At 40.1% G+C, this 14,717-nt stretch overlaps 1 protein-coding gene across 1 annotated transcript; it reads right to left on the reverse strand.

The window, feature by feature from the left end:
* Nucleotides 1-800: 800 nt before the first annotated feature.
* LOC149822914 (pentatricopeptide repeat-containing protein At1g11290, chloroplastic-like) lies at nt 801-1,882 on the reverse strand. The gene is made up of 2 exons (XM_089980407.1): nt 891-1,882; nt 801-822 (listed from the first exon to the last, which is right to left on the reverse strand). The coding sequence occupies exons 1-2, from the start codon at nt 1,880-1,882 to the stop codon at nt 801-803; spliced, it is 1,014 nt and encodes a 337-aa protein (XP_089836533.1).
* Nucleotides 1,883-14,717: the final 12,835 nt, after the last annotated feature.

Genomic DNA, 14,717 nt, shown 5'->3' on the forward strand with positions numbered 1-14,717 from the left:
ATGCACACAGAAGAAAAGAGTCTTACACGGTCTGAAAACAAGTAATCTATAACTTTAGATATACATTCCATCTGCTTCACTACTTCAGTGAATATTGGACAGAGTATGGCTTGTAGTAAACTTGTGGCGCAAACCAAGACATGATCCATCTTCCAAGGCTTCAAGATCTGTGAGGTGACACCATGTTAACACAAACTCTTGGGGTTTATCCCTGAACTTCAATCCAGCTGCTCCCAGCTTCCTTCTTCCATGCATTACCTTCCAACTTCCACCTCACCTTGCCCTTCTCTTCCCACATCCCCTTTTCAGCATAAATGTTCGCCAATAACACGTATGCTCCATCTTTCGCCGGTCCCAATTCCATAACCTTTTCCGCAGACCTAATGCCCAATTCCACATGTCCATGGATTCGACAAGCACCAAGAAGTGTCTCCCATACATAAGCATCTGATTCGATTGATATTTTCTTTATAAATTCCTCTGCCTCTTTTAACCTCCCTGCCCGGCCCAACATATCGACAACGCATGCATAGTGTTCTCTTCCCAGTTTGACACCATGCACTTCACTCATGGATTGAAATATTTGAAGTCCTTCATCCACAAGTCCACAGTGACTGCATGCAGAAAGAATACTCAGATATGTAACATCATCTGCGTGCAAACCCTTATCCTTCATTCCTTCAAAAATACTTAGAGCCTCTTTCCCCATCCCATGCTGAGCAAATCCTCCAATCATTGTTGTGCACGATACTTTGTCATGATTTATCATAGTTTTAAATACAGTCTGAGCATCTATTATACTACCACACTTGGAATATGTATCTATAAGAGAATTTTGAACTAAGAGATCAGATTCAAAACCTGATTTCACGATACGTGCATGTACTTGCCTCCCTTGTTGCAGACTTGATAGGCTGCTAAATGCTGTGAGTATACTCGCAAAGCTGTACTCATTCTCTTTCACGCCTTGCTTCAGCATGCGATAGTAGAATAGCGCTGCATCCTCATTCATGCTATTTTGTGCAAAACCAGCAATCATGGCTGTACATGAAACGATGTTAGCTGATGGCATTCTAAAGAAGATCTGGCTAGCATGGTCCATGGCTTTGCATTTCGAGTACATGGTAATTAACGCATTTCCAATCGGTGTTTCAGAAACTAATCCTGCTTTCACTACGCAAGCATGGAGTTCCTTTCCCTGTTCCAAATAGTTTGGCTCAACACACACACCAAGTATGCTAGTCATGGTAAAGCGATCAAATTCCACACCTGTTCGCCGCATGTGCACGAATGCTTCGAAGGCTAGTTCATAACAATCATTTGAAGTATATCCAGCAATCATTATATTCCATGAGACAACATCTAATACAATGATTTCATCAAATGCGAGCCTCGATTCGTCCAACCTCCTGCATTTAGCATAGCAGTCAACTAATGAGCTGATAACAAACTTATCTGCACTGAGGCAAGACTTCATCGCTTGTGCGTGAACCTGCCGTATTGTTCCTATAACTGTTAGAGCAGCACAAGCTCTAAGCACCGTGGACAGCGTAATGTGATTGGGCACCAGACCAATTGCTTGCATCAGTGTATACATATGGAGAGCCGCATTGTAGAATCCATGCTGTGTATAAGCTGAGATTACAATGTTAAAAGAAACAACATCTCTCTCAGGCATATTGTCGAACACTTTACGCATGCAATTGATTAGCTCACACTGGTTGTAAACATTGAGAAGCTTATTCCACACTGAAACCAATCCAGGCCCAGCCAACTTGATCACTTGAGAATGGAATTCAAGGCCTTTCCTTATGTCCCTGGCATCTGCGCAATCTTGCAAGGCATTACTGAATTGCTCCGAATCTACAACTAGACATGGCATTTTCTGACTGAACTGTTTCATGAGTTCATGAGGTGGACTCGGCTCCATCAAGGTAGCCAGCTTCGAATCGACTCTTGAGTATTTGAAACATGGACTAGAGGCAAAATATACATGTTGGCATAGCTTTGTAGCCTTGTTCCAAGGTTGTAGAAAGTTGAATAGAACTCTGGTGACCATTGACACAAAAGCATGCGTTGCTTTGAGAAGCACTATGGGAAATGCCAAGAAGCGTTGCACCATGTACAGACACGGTTAAGATTTTTGAGTTCTCTTGTATGAATTGCTCGTTGGTGTGAGCAGAGAGGTGAATGCCGAGTAGTAACAGAAGGGTGTGGCTCAATCATGGTAACCTGATGACGACGCCGAACTACAGAAGGAGGGCAAATCGCATAAAATTGCAGCAGCAGAGGCATTCCATATGCAAATTTCTTGAACACTAACTTCCTTTAATGTTTAGAAAAGCTACCATGATTCATGGGTGTGAACAAAACACTCAGAAAAATCGAGAGTTTAACTATGGGTAGGGATTCATAAATTCTAGACACGTTTCAGAGAGAGAGAGAGAGAGATTTCATATGAAACGCCCCCCTCCACCAAATGTTGTTAAAATCGGTTCATTAGGTGAATCCGTTTCTTGAAAAAAAAAACAAAAATCAGTCAGAATCGAATCTAATCGTTTTTTTAATCGGAACATTTAAAAATTGTTTTTTTACTCAAAAATCACAAAAAATCCAGAAAAAATACGAAATTTTTTAAAAATAATAATGCAGAAATTAAAATAAAAATAAAAATTAGATGGCGCATAGAGCTGATTCCAAATTTAAAATATGGTTTGGCATACTTTGTTTTGAGAATCAACGAGTTTTATTTACTAGTAGAAAGCATTCACTGTAGGGATCGGCAGGGGTTTTCCGGCGAGACCACAGATCCGGCCTCCCTGTATGGCGGTGGCCCTGCAAAAACAAAACAGAAAAGTAGACAGCGTACTTGAGGCTGCCATTGACGGAGGGCGGAGGACGTTAACGGAGAAGGGCGTTCTTCAACTTAGCCCGTTCGCAGCCACCACAAGCGCAGGCCACTGTATGCGGACGGTAAGTCGACCTCTTCCCTCCTTCAATTTATGTATTTTCATTGTTTCGGGTTGCTTATGAAACCCCTTTAAATATTCACCGAATGGAAACGGTTTAAGCAATCGTTTTCCTTTTATTCGGTAATGGGTTTAACGGAAGGGAGCACACTTATGGGGAGCGTTACCCACGTCGTGGGTAACCACCACCAACGTGGTGGTTAATCCCAACATTCTCCCACTTGCTCCGACGATAAACCCTTTAACCAGAAAACCTTATGGGAATAACTTGATGAATAGAATGGCCTTTATATTCTATTCTAAAGGTCCTTAGTTGAATCTCTAATCCTTAGGAGATTGACAACAACTATAATGAGAATCAAAACTGAAAGTGATCACTTTATTTATGTGCATATGTCAAAAAGAGTTTAACAATCTCATCCTCATTACATGTTCGGAATATAATCCTGGTGCTAGCCCTTTAGTAAGAGGATCAACGATCATCTCTTTGGTACCAATATTAACAATATGCACTAAATGATTCTCTGTCCTTTCTTTAACAACAAAATACTTCAATTCCATATGCTTGCATGACGTTGTACTTTTGTTGTTGTTCGAAAAGGACACTACAACTTCATTATCACAGTAGACCTTTAGTGGCTTCCCAATGGAATCGACCACCATTAACTGTGATATGAAGTTCTTTAACCATATAGCCTGCGAAGTAGTCTCGTACAATGTAATGAATTCTGCCTCCATGGTGTGCGCAGCAGTGGTCGTCTGCTTTCCACTCCTCCAAGAGATCGCTCCCCCAGCAAGTAAGAAGACGTACCCAGTAGTAGACTTTCTACTATCAAGGCATCCTCCTAAATTCGCATCTGAGTAGCCAATGACCTCGAGGTGGTCAACTTTATGATACGTTAACATATAGTCTTTTGTCCCTTGCAAATACCGCAAGTCTTTCTTGACAGCCTTCCAATGGGGTAAACCTGGATTAGACTGAAATCTGCCAAGTACCCCTACTGCAAAAGAAATATCTGGTCTAGAACATGTCTGCGCGTATTGTAAGCTGCCAACAACTGATGCATATGAATAAGCACTCATCTATGCTTTGTCTATATCGTTCTGTGGACAATCCTTTAGGCTCAGCTTGTCACCTTTTGATATGGGTGTAGAAGTAGGAGAACAATTCTCCATCCCATATCGCTTTAACACATTTTCTATATAGGATCTTTGGGAGAGGCCTAGAAACCCTTTTGCTCGGTCTCGACGAATCTCAATGCCAAGAACATAAGCAGCCTCACCCATATCTTTCATATCAAAATGTGATGCAAGAAACTGTTTTGTCTCTGAAAGTAACTTCATATTGTTGGTTGCAAGTAAGATGTCATCCACATACAACATTAATATAATGAACTTACTCCCACTTTCCTTAAGGTATATACATTGATCAATAATGTTTTCTGTAAACCCGAAAGTCACAATGACTTGGGAAAATTTAATATAGCACTGTCGAGAGGCCTGTTTAAGTCCATATATTGATTTGTTAAGCTTACAAACTAAACAATCATTTTCAGAGAAACCAAGAGGTTGTTCCATATATACCTCTTCATTCAGATCCCCGTTGAGGAACGCTGTTTTCACATCCATCTGATGTAGCTCTAAGTCATAATGAGCTACGAGGGCCAGAATAATCCTCATTGACTCCTTAGTTCAGACAAGAGAAAATGTCTCATTATAGTCAATGCCCTCCATCTGGGTGAATCCTTTAGCAACCAATCTTGCTTTATGTCTCTCTATGTTACCTTTGGAGTCCTTCTTGGTCTTAAAGACCCATTTACACCCTACGAGCTTTACTCCTTTAGGTAACGTGACAAGATCCCACACTTGATTTTTAGCCATAGAGTCTAACTCTTCTTTCATGGCTTCAATCCAGTGCAAAGATTGTTTGCTTTCAACAGCTTCCATAAAAGTCAACGGGTCATCATCCATATCTATAAAATCACCAGGCTCCTGAAGGTACACCACATAATCAGGATGTATGGCAGATCTTCTAATCCTTGTGGATCTCCAAAGAAGTCGTTCCTCAGGCTCAGATGGAACCTAATCATCCTGTTCGTGCTCTTCCGCATTGTCCATAATAGGTTCACTTTGGATTTGTGCATTAACAATCGAATGATCAACCACACCATCATTAGGAATAACAATGTGGTATCTTTCGATGTTTTCCTTAACAGGTGATGAAACTTGATCCTGTATTTCCTCAAAACCAATGCTTTGAAGTACACTCAATCCTACTGAACCATCTTCTAGGAATTTAGCCTTATCCGTTTCAACAATCTGTGGTGAGTGAGATGGGCAATAAAACCTGTACCCTTTTGATCTTTCTGGATAACCAATGAAATATTCACTGGTTGTTCTTGGATCAAAGACTTTAATGTGGGGGGTATACAGTTTAGCCTCTGCAGGACATCCCCATATGTGCATATAAGACAATGATGGTTTTCTACCTGTCCACAACTCGTAAGGAGTTTTAGGCACAAATTTCGTAGGAACCTTATTCAAAATATGCACAGCTGTTCTTAAGGCTTCACCCCACAACTTTATGGGAAGTGTTGAATAATTCAACATAGCCCTGACCATTTCTTTAAGCGTACGATTTCTCCTTTCAGCTACACCATTCTGATAGGCACTACCAGACATGGTATATTGAGGCACAATGCCTTCTTCTTTAAGAAATTGCGCTAATGGTCCTTCCCTTTGCCCCATCTCAGTAAACTTACACTAATATTCGCCACTTCTATCAGACCTGACTATTTTAATAACCTTATCGGTTTGTTTCTCTACTTCTTTCTTAAATTCCTTAAACATCTGAAAAACATCAGATTTTTCGAAAATCAAGTAGAGATACATATACCGAGAATAGTCATCAATAAAGGTGACAAAATATTTTTCGCCTGTGTAACATGGAGAAAACGGTCCACATACATCCATATGGACTATTTCTAATATCTTACTACTGCGTTTGACACCTTCTTTATATGTGTTTGTATGCTTAGCCTTTATGCAATCAACACATGGGTCATTGTCAGTAAAATCTAGAGATTGCAAGATCCCTTCATTTACCAGTCTCTTTATTCTCTTTTCAGAGATATGACCCAACCTTCGACGCCAAAGCATGTAAGATTTATCATTCATCATGCTATGTTTTTTTCCAACTAATGCGTATTCAGAAGTCAAAGACTCCTGAGTTTGGATCTTCACATTCAATCTGTATAAACCATCATAAACTGATGCAGAACCAATTTCAATTGAATTTCTGAATATGAACAATTTGGAATTTTCAAACTTAAAACAATATCCAAATTTATCCAACTTTGAAATTGAAATTAAGTTTTTACTATACGATGGAATATAAAAGACATCATGAAGATCTAAAACTACGCCCGTATCCAGAGTAATCCTGCAGGTTCCAACACCCTTCACATGTGAACGTATTTTGTTTCCCGAATAGATGCTTTTCTCATGCATTGTTGGTTCCCTTCTGCTTAGGAACAACTGTAGACAGTTAAAAATATGAACAGTAGCACCAGAATCAATCCACCAGCTATTTTCAGAAATTTGTAATAAATTACATTCATGAGAAACAAATAACAAATTACCTCTCTTTTCCAACCACTTCTTGTACTTTATGCAATCTACCTTTATGTGTCCCTTCTTCTTGCAAAAGAAGCACTTTATGGGAGCAGAGTTGGATTGCTTATCTTGGGATGACTTATCCTCAGTTGGCTTCTTCCTAGCATTTCTCTTAAATGCATTCTTCCTTGGTCCTACCTTGGACGTATGAGAAGCCATATGTGCACTCTGCACCTTCTCACCTTTCATCCTCTCTTCTTCTTCAACACACTTGGACATGAGTTCATTAAATGTTCATTCATCATTATGTGTGTTGTACGAGATTTTGAAAGGTCTGTATTCCAAGGGTAAGGATGTTAAGACTAAATGCACTAGGAAAGAATCAGAGATGGTGAGCTTCATGTCATTCAGCTGAGACGCTATGTTTCTCATCTCCAAAATGTGCTGGCGAATGTTCCCCCCCCCAGTATATTTCATAGATATCAGTTTTGACATCAGGGTACTAGCTCTGGCCTTGTTTGAACTCACAAACTGTGCCTCAATGGCATTCATGAATTTCCTCACTGTTCTGTATTGTGGGATAGCACTTCGAATGTTCTTAGCTACTTTAGATTGCAAAAGCAACAAGCTAAGCCTATTTGAGCGCTCCCACTTCTCAAAAGCAATCTTTTGATCAGCAGTACTCTGATCAGTGAGGACAGCGGGTTCATCTATCCTTAGGGCCAGATCTAGATCCATATACCCTAATGAAAAAGAAACAATTTTTTTTCAATCACTAAAATTTGATGCATCTAGAAAAGGTATAGAGCTAGAGCCATCTAAAATCACAGAACTAAAAACTGCATGACAAAAGACACGTATCAAGAAGCATTCATACAAGACTAAAATTTTAGTGGAAAAAGCAAAATGATAAAGGCCCTTGATATGCTTCTTTTCAGGCGAGTGAAGGGGGTCATCAGAGTCCTACTTTGGTAAGAGCTCCGACACGCGAAAACACTTCGCCTACCGACCATATTCGGTAAAACTAAGGTTTTTGTGAAGATAGACCATCAACACAAGATATCTTTGGATACACATGTGTGATGTATCTCGACACATTTACCTTATTCTACCCTACTTAAATTCCAAACAGATAAAACTACCTTTGGGTCGTCTATCGTTTCATGAATATAAGTACAACATTAATATTGACTAAAACCATATGATAGTATAACATTTTGACAACATACGTGTATTCAGTCACTTTGATGACATGAATACACTAAGTTATCTGACTATCCTTAATGCCAATATAAAATAAAATCTTAAAATAGTCCGTAAACCGAATGGACTAGACATATGACCCTCGAAATGGTTCTTAAACTGAATGAACCAGTCATATGTATCACGAACCGGTCTTAAAGCACTCTGAACCGGTCTGAAACAGCCTCAAACCGGTCATCCAAGGGTCTGAACCGGTTTTGAACCTTATGAACCGGGTCAAATATGAACAAAAGTTCATTAAAACCCTATAACCATATGCCAAAACCCTTGTATTTTCTTATATTTAAGAAAACGGGGTCTTAGCATCTCAGAACCGGTGAGAAACTGGAAGGAACCGGCCAAAAACGGCTCCGAACTGGTCCCGGAAAGGGACTGGGTCAGTCCCTGATCCGGTTCAGGCCAAATAGTGCCTGGAGCCTCCTCGATCCGGGTCAGATCTGACTGCTAACTGGATCCGGGTCAGACCTGGGGTTATCCGGATCCGAGTCGGACCCGGTACAGTCCTGATCCGGGTCGGACCCGGTGGCAACTGAATCCGGGTTGGACCCGGTACAAACCGGATCCGGGTCAGACCCGGGGTTATCCGGATCCAGGTCGGACCCGGTACAAACCGGATCCGGGTCTAACCCGACTCAGATTGGATCCAGGCCGAACCCGGTAATAACTGGATCCGGGTCGGACCCGGTAACCGCTGGATCCGGGTCTGACCCGGGGTTTACCTTATCCGGGTCGGACCCGGGCGGGTCCCCACCCGAATCCCTGATCCGATCTGAATCAACTTTATGGATCAGATTCGGGTGGGCGGGTCCGGTTCAGAAAAAAGAACCCGACCCGAAAAAAAATGATAAGAGTCGAATTAGGGTTTACTGAACCCTATTTCGCCCTTTTCATTTGTTGCAGGGTGTTGCCGCCGCCTGCCGACAACCAACGCCGGCGCCTGCCGGCGATCAACGCCGGCGCTTGCCGGCGACCAATGTCGTCGTCCGTCGGCGACCAACGCCGCCATCTGATGGCGCCCCAACTCCGGCGAAAGCATCCATCCGCCGGCCAAAACCGTTGCCGCAGAAGATTTCTGAAATCCGGTCACTCAATAGTCGCCGGCGACGGTCCCAGCCGAGCTTTAACTGGCGGATGTGGAGTGAAGCGCCGGCGAGGTCCTCGCCGACAGGAAACCCCTAAAAACAGAGGTAAGTATTTTTTTTTATCAATATGTCGCCCATGGTGACCTGCGTTGCTGGTCAAACCAGAGCACACCCCGCGCAGAAGCAAGGTGTGGGCTCATAACCCATTGTAGGGATCGGCAGGGGTTTTCCGGCGAGACCACAGATCCGGCCTCCCTGTATGGCGGTGGCCTTGAAAAAACAAAACATAAAAGTAGACAGCATACCTGAGGCTGCCATTGACGGAGGGCGGAGGACGTTAACGGAGAAGGGCGTTCTTCAACTTAGCCTGTCCGCAGCCACCACAAGCGCAGGCCACTGTATGCGGACGGTAAGTCGACCTCTTCCCTCCTTTAATTTATGTATTTTCACTGTTTCGGGTTGCTTATGAAACCCCTTTAAATATTCACCGAATGGAAACAGTTTAAGCAACCATTTCCCTTTTATTCGGTAATGGGTTTAACGGAAGGGAGCACAATTATGGGGAGCGTTACCCACATCGTGGGTAACCACCACCAACGTGGTGGTTAATCCCAACATTCACATGATATCAGAAGGCGGTGACGAGTGGTCGCCGTGGCTAACGTTAAGCAAAACAGAAAAATACAGCAAAAATTAACAGAACAGTGTAAAATTAGAAGGAAAACAGAACAAAAAGCCCGACAGCTAACATGAAAGATCTCGATCAAATTTCGGTGACATAATCGACCGATTTAACAAACTAAAAACTAAACAACAGACACAAAAGTGCAACTATCAAAACACTGAACTATAACATAAAAAAAATACATATATATTTGTTCAACCTCAACCAAAACCAAGAAAATTTGCATCTCATGACAGAAACGTTAACTTCTTTTTCCCTCCGTTTGAAAAAAAAAACAATGAAGCCTAAACATCAGAAAGTAAACAATTATCTAGAATTTTCCATGACCCAGAAAATCATTTATCAAACAAATGCACGATCATTTTATGTTGTATAGACCAGGTTTGGACCCCGAATGTTTTTTTTTCTATGACTGATTCATCCACACCCAAGTCCAGACCCAATACCAGTACCTCGAAGCTGGATCTGGTTCAGACCCAATATGAAAGTCCAACCTATTTGGCTGAAGCAAGATGAACTTGGGTCCATGATCTATTTTGTGTTTTCAGATTTTTTTTAGCTTTGGATTTAAATTAGGATTAGGATCTACCTTAGATCCAAATTAGATTAAGATTTTTTTCTTTTACCTATAAATGTTGAGTGTAAAGGGTTTAATTTTAGAGTTGGATGAATGTATTATTAAGTACTTTTATATAATTTTATTGATTTTTCTATTGATCGTAAAGTAAAGCATGATAAAGTATAGTTTGGTAGATTGGAGCGTAATTTTTGTAAATCCAATAACATATTTGCATCAAATGATATCAGAGCCTAAGATTTTGACCTCGAGCAACAATTCTGACCGATTCAAGGTGTAAGCGACCACCGGCCACACATGACCAACAGCAAGTTTGGCTAGCCTACAGGCAAGAGCGTAGCTAGGATTCATGTGGGGGTGGGGGGACAGGATTGTAGCAAAAAAAAATTTTTTGTGTGATAGTATGGGGTTCGGGGGCAGCGCCCCCGAATTTTTTTGAGATAAAATAAAAAATGGCTACAATTATTAATAAAAATCTATTTCATATGGACAAATCAAACTATTTGCTGCATTCTCGTGCTTGGTCGGTGTCTCATCATCTCGCTCACTCAGGAGCATGGGAGCAGCGCCGGAGGCTTGGAGGAGAAGCGTGGGCGGCCGGCGTCGGAGACACTACAACAAAGCAGTAGATTAGCGACGACCACATTCCGTCGCTAATCCGTCGCTACACATGTTAGCGACGGATTAGCGACAACGAGGCGACGATATGCTTACGTCGCGAATATTTCGACGCTAACTGGCGACAGAATTATTCCATCGCCAGGTCCGTCGCAAAGTGCGACGGACTAACGAGCGCTATATTCCGTCGCCAATCTGTTGGTACTAAACGGCGACCACGGCTTGGCGACGGATTTACTTCCGTCGCTATGCCGTCGCTAGATTTATATTACGAGCGACGGATGGTTCCGTCGCAAACACGAAAAAAATTTAAAAAAAAATTATTTGAAAATTAAATACCGAGAACTGTGCAATTTATATTTCCTGTACAACTTATATTTCCTGTAAATAAAAAACAAACCACACAAAAAATTTCATATAACAAGAATTTACAACAATTAATCGTTCCACCTTAAAATTAACAAGTTTAATTATTTACAATTCAACAATTACAATTAGGAAACATAAAAAATAGAACTTCTTCAACACAGTTCTCTAATCATCGCCAAGATTTTGTGCGTCTTCTTGTTCATTGTCTTTATCTGTTCCTTCAGCTCCATTACGCTGATTATCGCTAGCAGCCTACACAAGAAAAGAACAGTCAGTATTGATAAACAAAATATAATAAAATAAATTACACACTATATGTGATTCTATCATGTGCTCATGTGTGATCTAAGGCAATAAAAAAACTCTATATGTGATTCTATCATGCTCATATGTGCTCTAAGGCAGACAAAAAGTTATATATATATATGTGTGATTCTATCATGCTCATATGTATGCTAAGGCAGTCAAAAAAATGAATATGTGATTATAGCATGTTCATATGTGTTCTAAGGCAGCTAGAAAAACTCTATATGTGATTCTACCATGCTCAGATGTGCTTTAAGTCAGGCAAAAAACTATATATGTGATTCGATCATGCTCGTATGTGTGCTAAGGCAGTCAAAAAATTGAATATGTGATTATAGCATGCTCATATGTGCTCTAAGGCAGGCAAAGCAAAAAAAATTATATGTGATTCTATCATAAATGATATATGTTCTAAGGCAGTAAAAAAACTCTATATGTGATTTGTGCATGCTCATATGTGTTCTTAGGCAGTCAAAAAACTAAATATGTGATTATAACATGCTCATATGTGCTCTAAGGCAGGCAAAAAAATTTATATGTGATTATAGCATGCTCATATGTGGTCTAAGGCAATAAAAAAACTCTATATGTGATTATAGCATGCTCATATGTGCTCTAAGACAATAAAAAAACTCTATATGTGATTCTATCATGCTCATATATGTGCTAAGGCAGTCAAAAAACAGAATATGTGATTATAACATGCTCATATGTGTTCTTAGGCAGTCAAAAAACTGAATATGTGATTATAGCATGCTCATATGTGTTCTAATGCAGTCAAAAAAACTTTATATGTGATTCTATCATGCTCATATGTGTTCTTAGGCAGGCAAAAAAACTTTATATGTGATTATAGCATGCTCATATGTGCTCTAAGGCAATAAAAAAACTCTATATGTTATTATAGCATGCTCATATGTGCTCTAAAGCAATCAAAAAACTGAATATGTGATTATAACATGCTCATATGTGTTCTTAGGCAGACAAAAAGTTATATATGTGATTCGATTATGCTCATATGTGTTCTAAGGCAGACAAAAAACTGAATATGTGATTATACCTGAGAGGGACCTGGAATCGAAGATCCCCTTTCCAGAACAACGGCCTTGATCTCATTTCGGAGAAAAGGGGCGACAGTGTACTGGAAGTAGTTATTCAGTGATTCATTAACGATCTAGCGTACATCATCACCGGAAAGAATAGTCGATTGCTTGGAGCTTATGTCGGCGCAAGAAGTCGGTGAGCCGTAACTGGAAGAACCAATAACTGGTGAAGTGTTCATATTACTCCCAAACCCGAACACGCGACCTTTTTTGGGTTCACCTGCTGTAGTCACCCATGCTGTAGGATCAAATGATGGATGCTGAGTAGCGTCATCGCCATATCGCTCTACCATCTGTTGCTCATATGCCTCCTACAAAATAATGTTTAAAGTATTCATTAATAATTAATGATAACATTATGATAACTTGCATATATATTGCAATGATTATTAATAGAATTAATACATACCGTTGTCGTTCTCGCCTTCTCTGATACGAAGACTCCCGTGGTCTTCCGTTTATGTGTTTCTACAAACACATCCTTATATGGTACACTGCCTCCTTTTTCTGCTTCCTGCGAAGTTAAATGACAAAAGATTTAGTACACAAGTTTGCAATAATACTTATAAAATTAATATTATATATTGATGAGTTATCATTTTCTTTAGGTGACTCCCAAATGTCTTAGATCCACCTGTGTGTAGATGGGCTTCGGGCATCTTCGATCGATTCTGTGCAGCCTTCGCATAGCGATTTCTAAATGCATCTCCCGCCCACTTATCGCACATTTCATCCCAGTAATCTCTCCTGATAGTAATAGGACCATGGCCCTTCCACAGTAATGGATCATCTACTACGCCAGATGCTTTTTTTGCTGCAGTCTTCATAGTGTGCAGCATGTCTGCAAATCGATTGGCAGCCACCTTCTGCCACACCTTCCTTGCATCATTTTCTTCCACCGTAGTTGCGAAGTGATTCGAAGCCTACAAATATTTTCAGAAAGTTAGTAGACATTGCTTAAATAAATTAAATATGAAACACATTAACTATGAGGAACAACTGTATACCATGAATGAGGACCACAATCTGTCTAACACCTCTTTTGGGTACTCTTTCCATTGAGCAACTGGTCCCGGTAGATGTTGAAGAAGTGAATTCCTAATCTCCCGTACTACTTCTTGTGGCTCAAACCTCATGCTGCATATGAATTGTTACACAATAAATATCAATATAAAATATTTAAAAGATATGCAATAAACTGAACAAAATACTTACGGTCGATTATCGATATACACTATTCGAATGAGTCTTCTTGTGCCAGCCTGAGAAGACCCTGTTTCCTGTGTTGGCTGTTGACTTGTGTGATCAACTGGTGTAGGTGGGTCATGTACAAGCGCAACATCATCTGTAAAAAAATATATTAGAAATTCTCAGAATGCGCATTTGAACTAATTAAGCATCCAATTAGTTATATGATATACCTATCACAGGAGCCCGTGAAGATGAAGGTTGGGCCTGGCTACTACTGGATGTGCGACCACTATAACCTCCACGAACCATATTCTAACAAATAACATATGTCATACAATACATTCAAATAATTTACATCAAGTATTACAATGCATTCAAGTCATTCACATCAAGCATTGCAATGCATTCAAATCATTTGCATCAAGTATTACAATGCATTCAAATAATTCAAATCATTCACATCAAGTATTGCAATAATTCAAATCATTCGTTGCATAAATTATAATACATTCAAATAATTGAAATCATTCACATCAAGTATTACAATGCATTCGAATCATTCGTATCAAGTATTACAATACATTCAAATAAAATTTTTAATCATTCACACCAAGTATTGCAATACAACTCACATCAAGTACTGCAATGCATTTAAATAGAGGTTTGTAGTATAAGATTTTGCTCACTAGCTTGAGAATTCTTCCTCGTCACTAGTTTGACTTTCTTCTTCTTCTTCTTCTTCTTCATTGTTTGCCCATCCACTTGGTACATCATTTGGATCACATTCCTCTATGAATGTTTCATCGGCCAATGGAGATATGACATGCATATCATGCGCAACATCATGACCATAAGCGAAGTCATAGACATCATCTGATTGATAGTAATCGCTGTCTTCAGCTAACTCATCTTCCTGTAACTGATCATACTCGGGGTATA

The sequence above is a fragment of the Nuphar pumila genome, chromosome 11 (genome assembly GCF_984573655.1).
Source record: "Nuphar pumila chromosome 11, dmNupPumi1.hap1.1, whole genome shotgun sequence".
NCBI classification, from domain to species: Eukaryota; Viridiplantae; Streptophyta; class Magnoliopsida; order Nymphaeales; family Nymphaeaceae; genus Nuphar; species Nuphar pumila.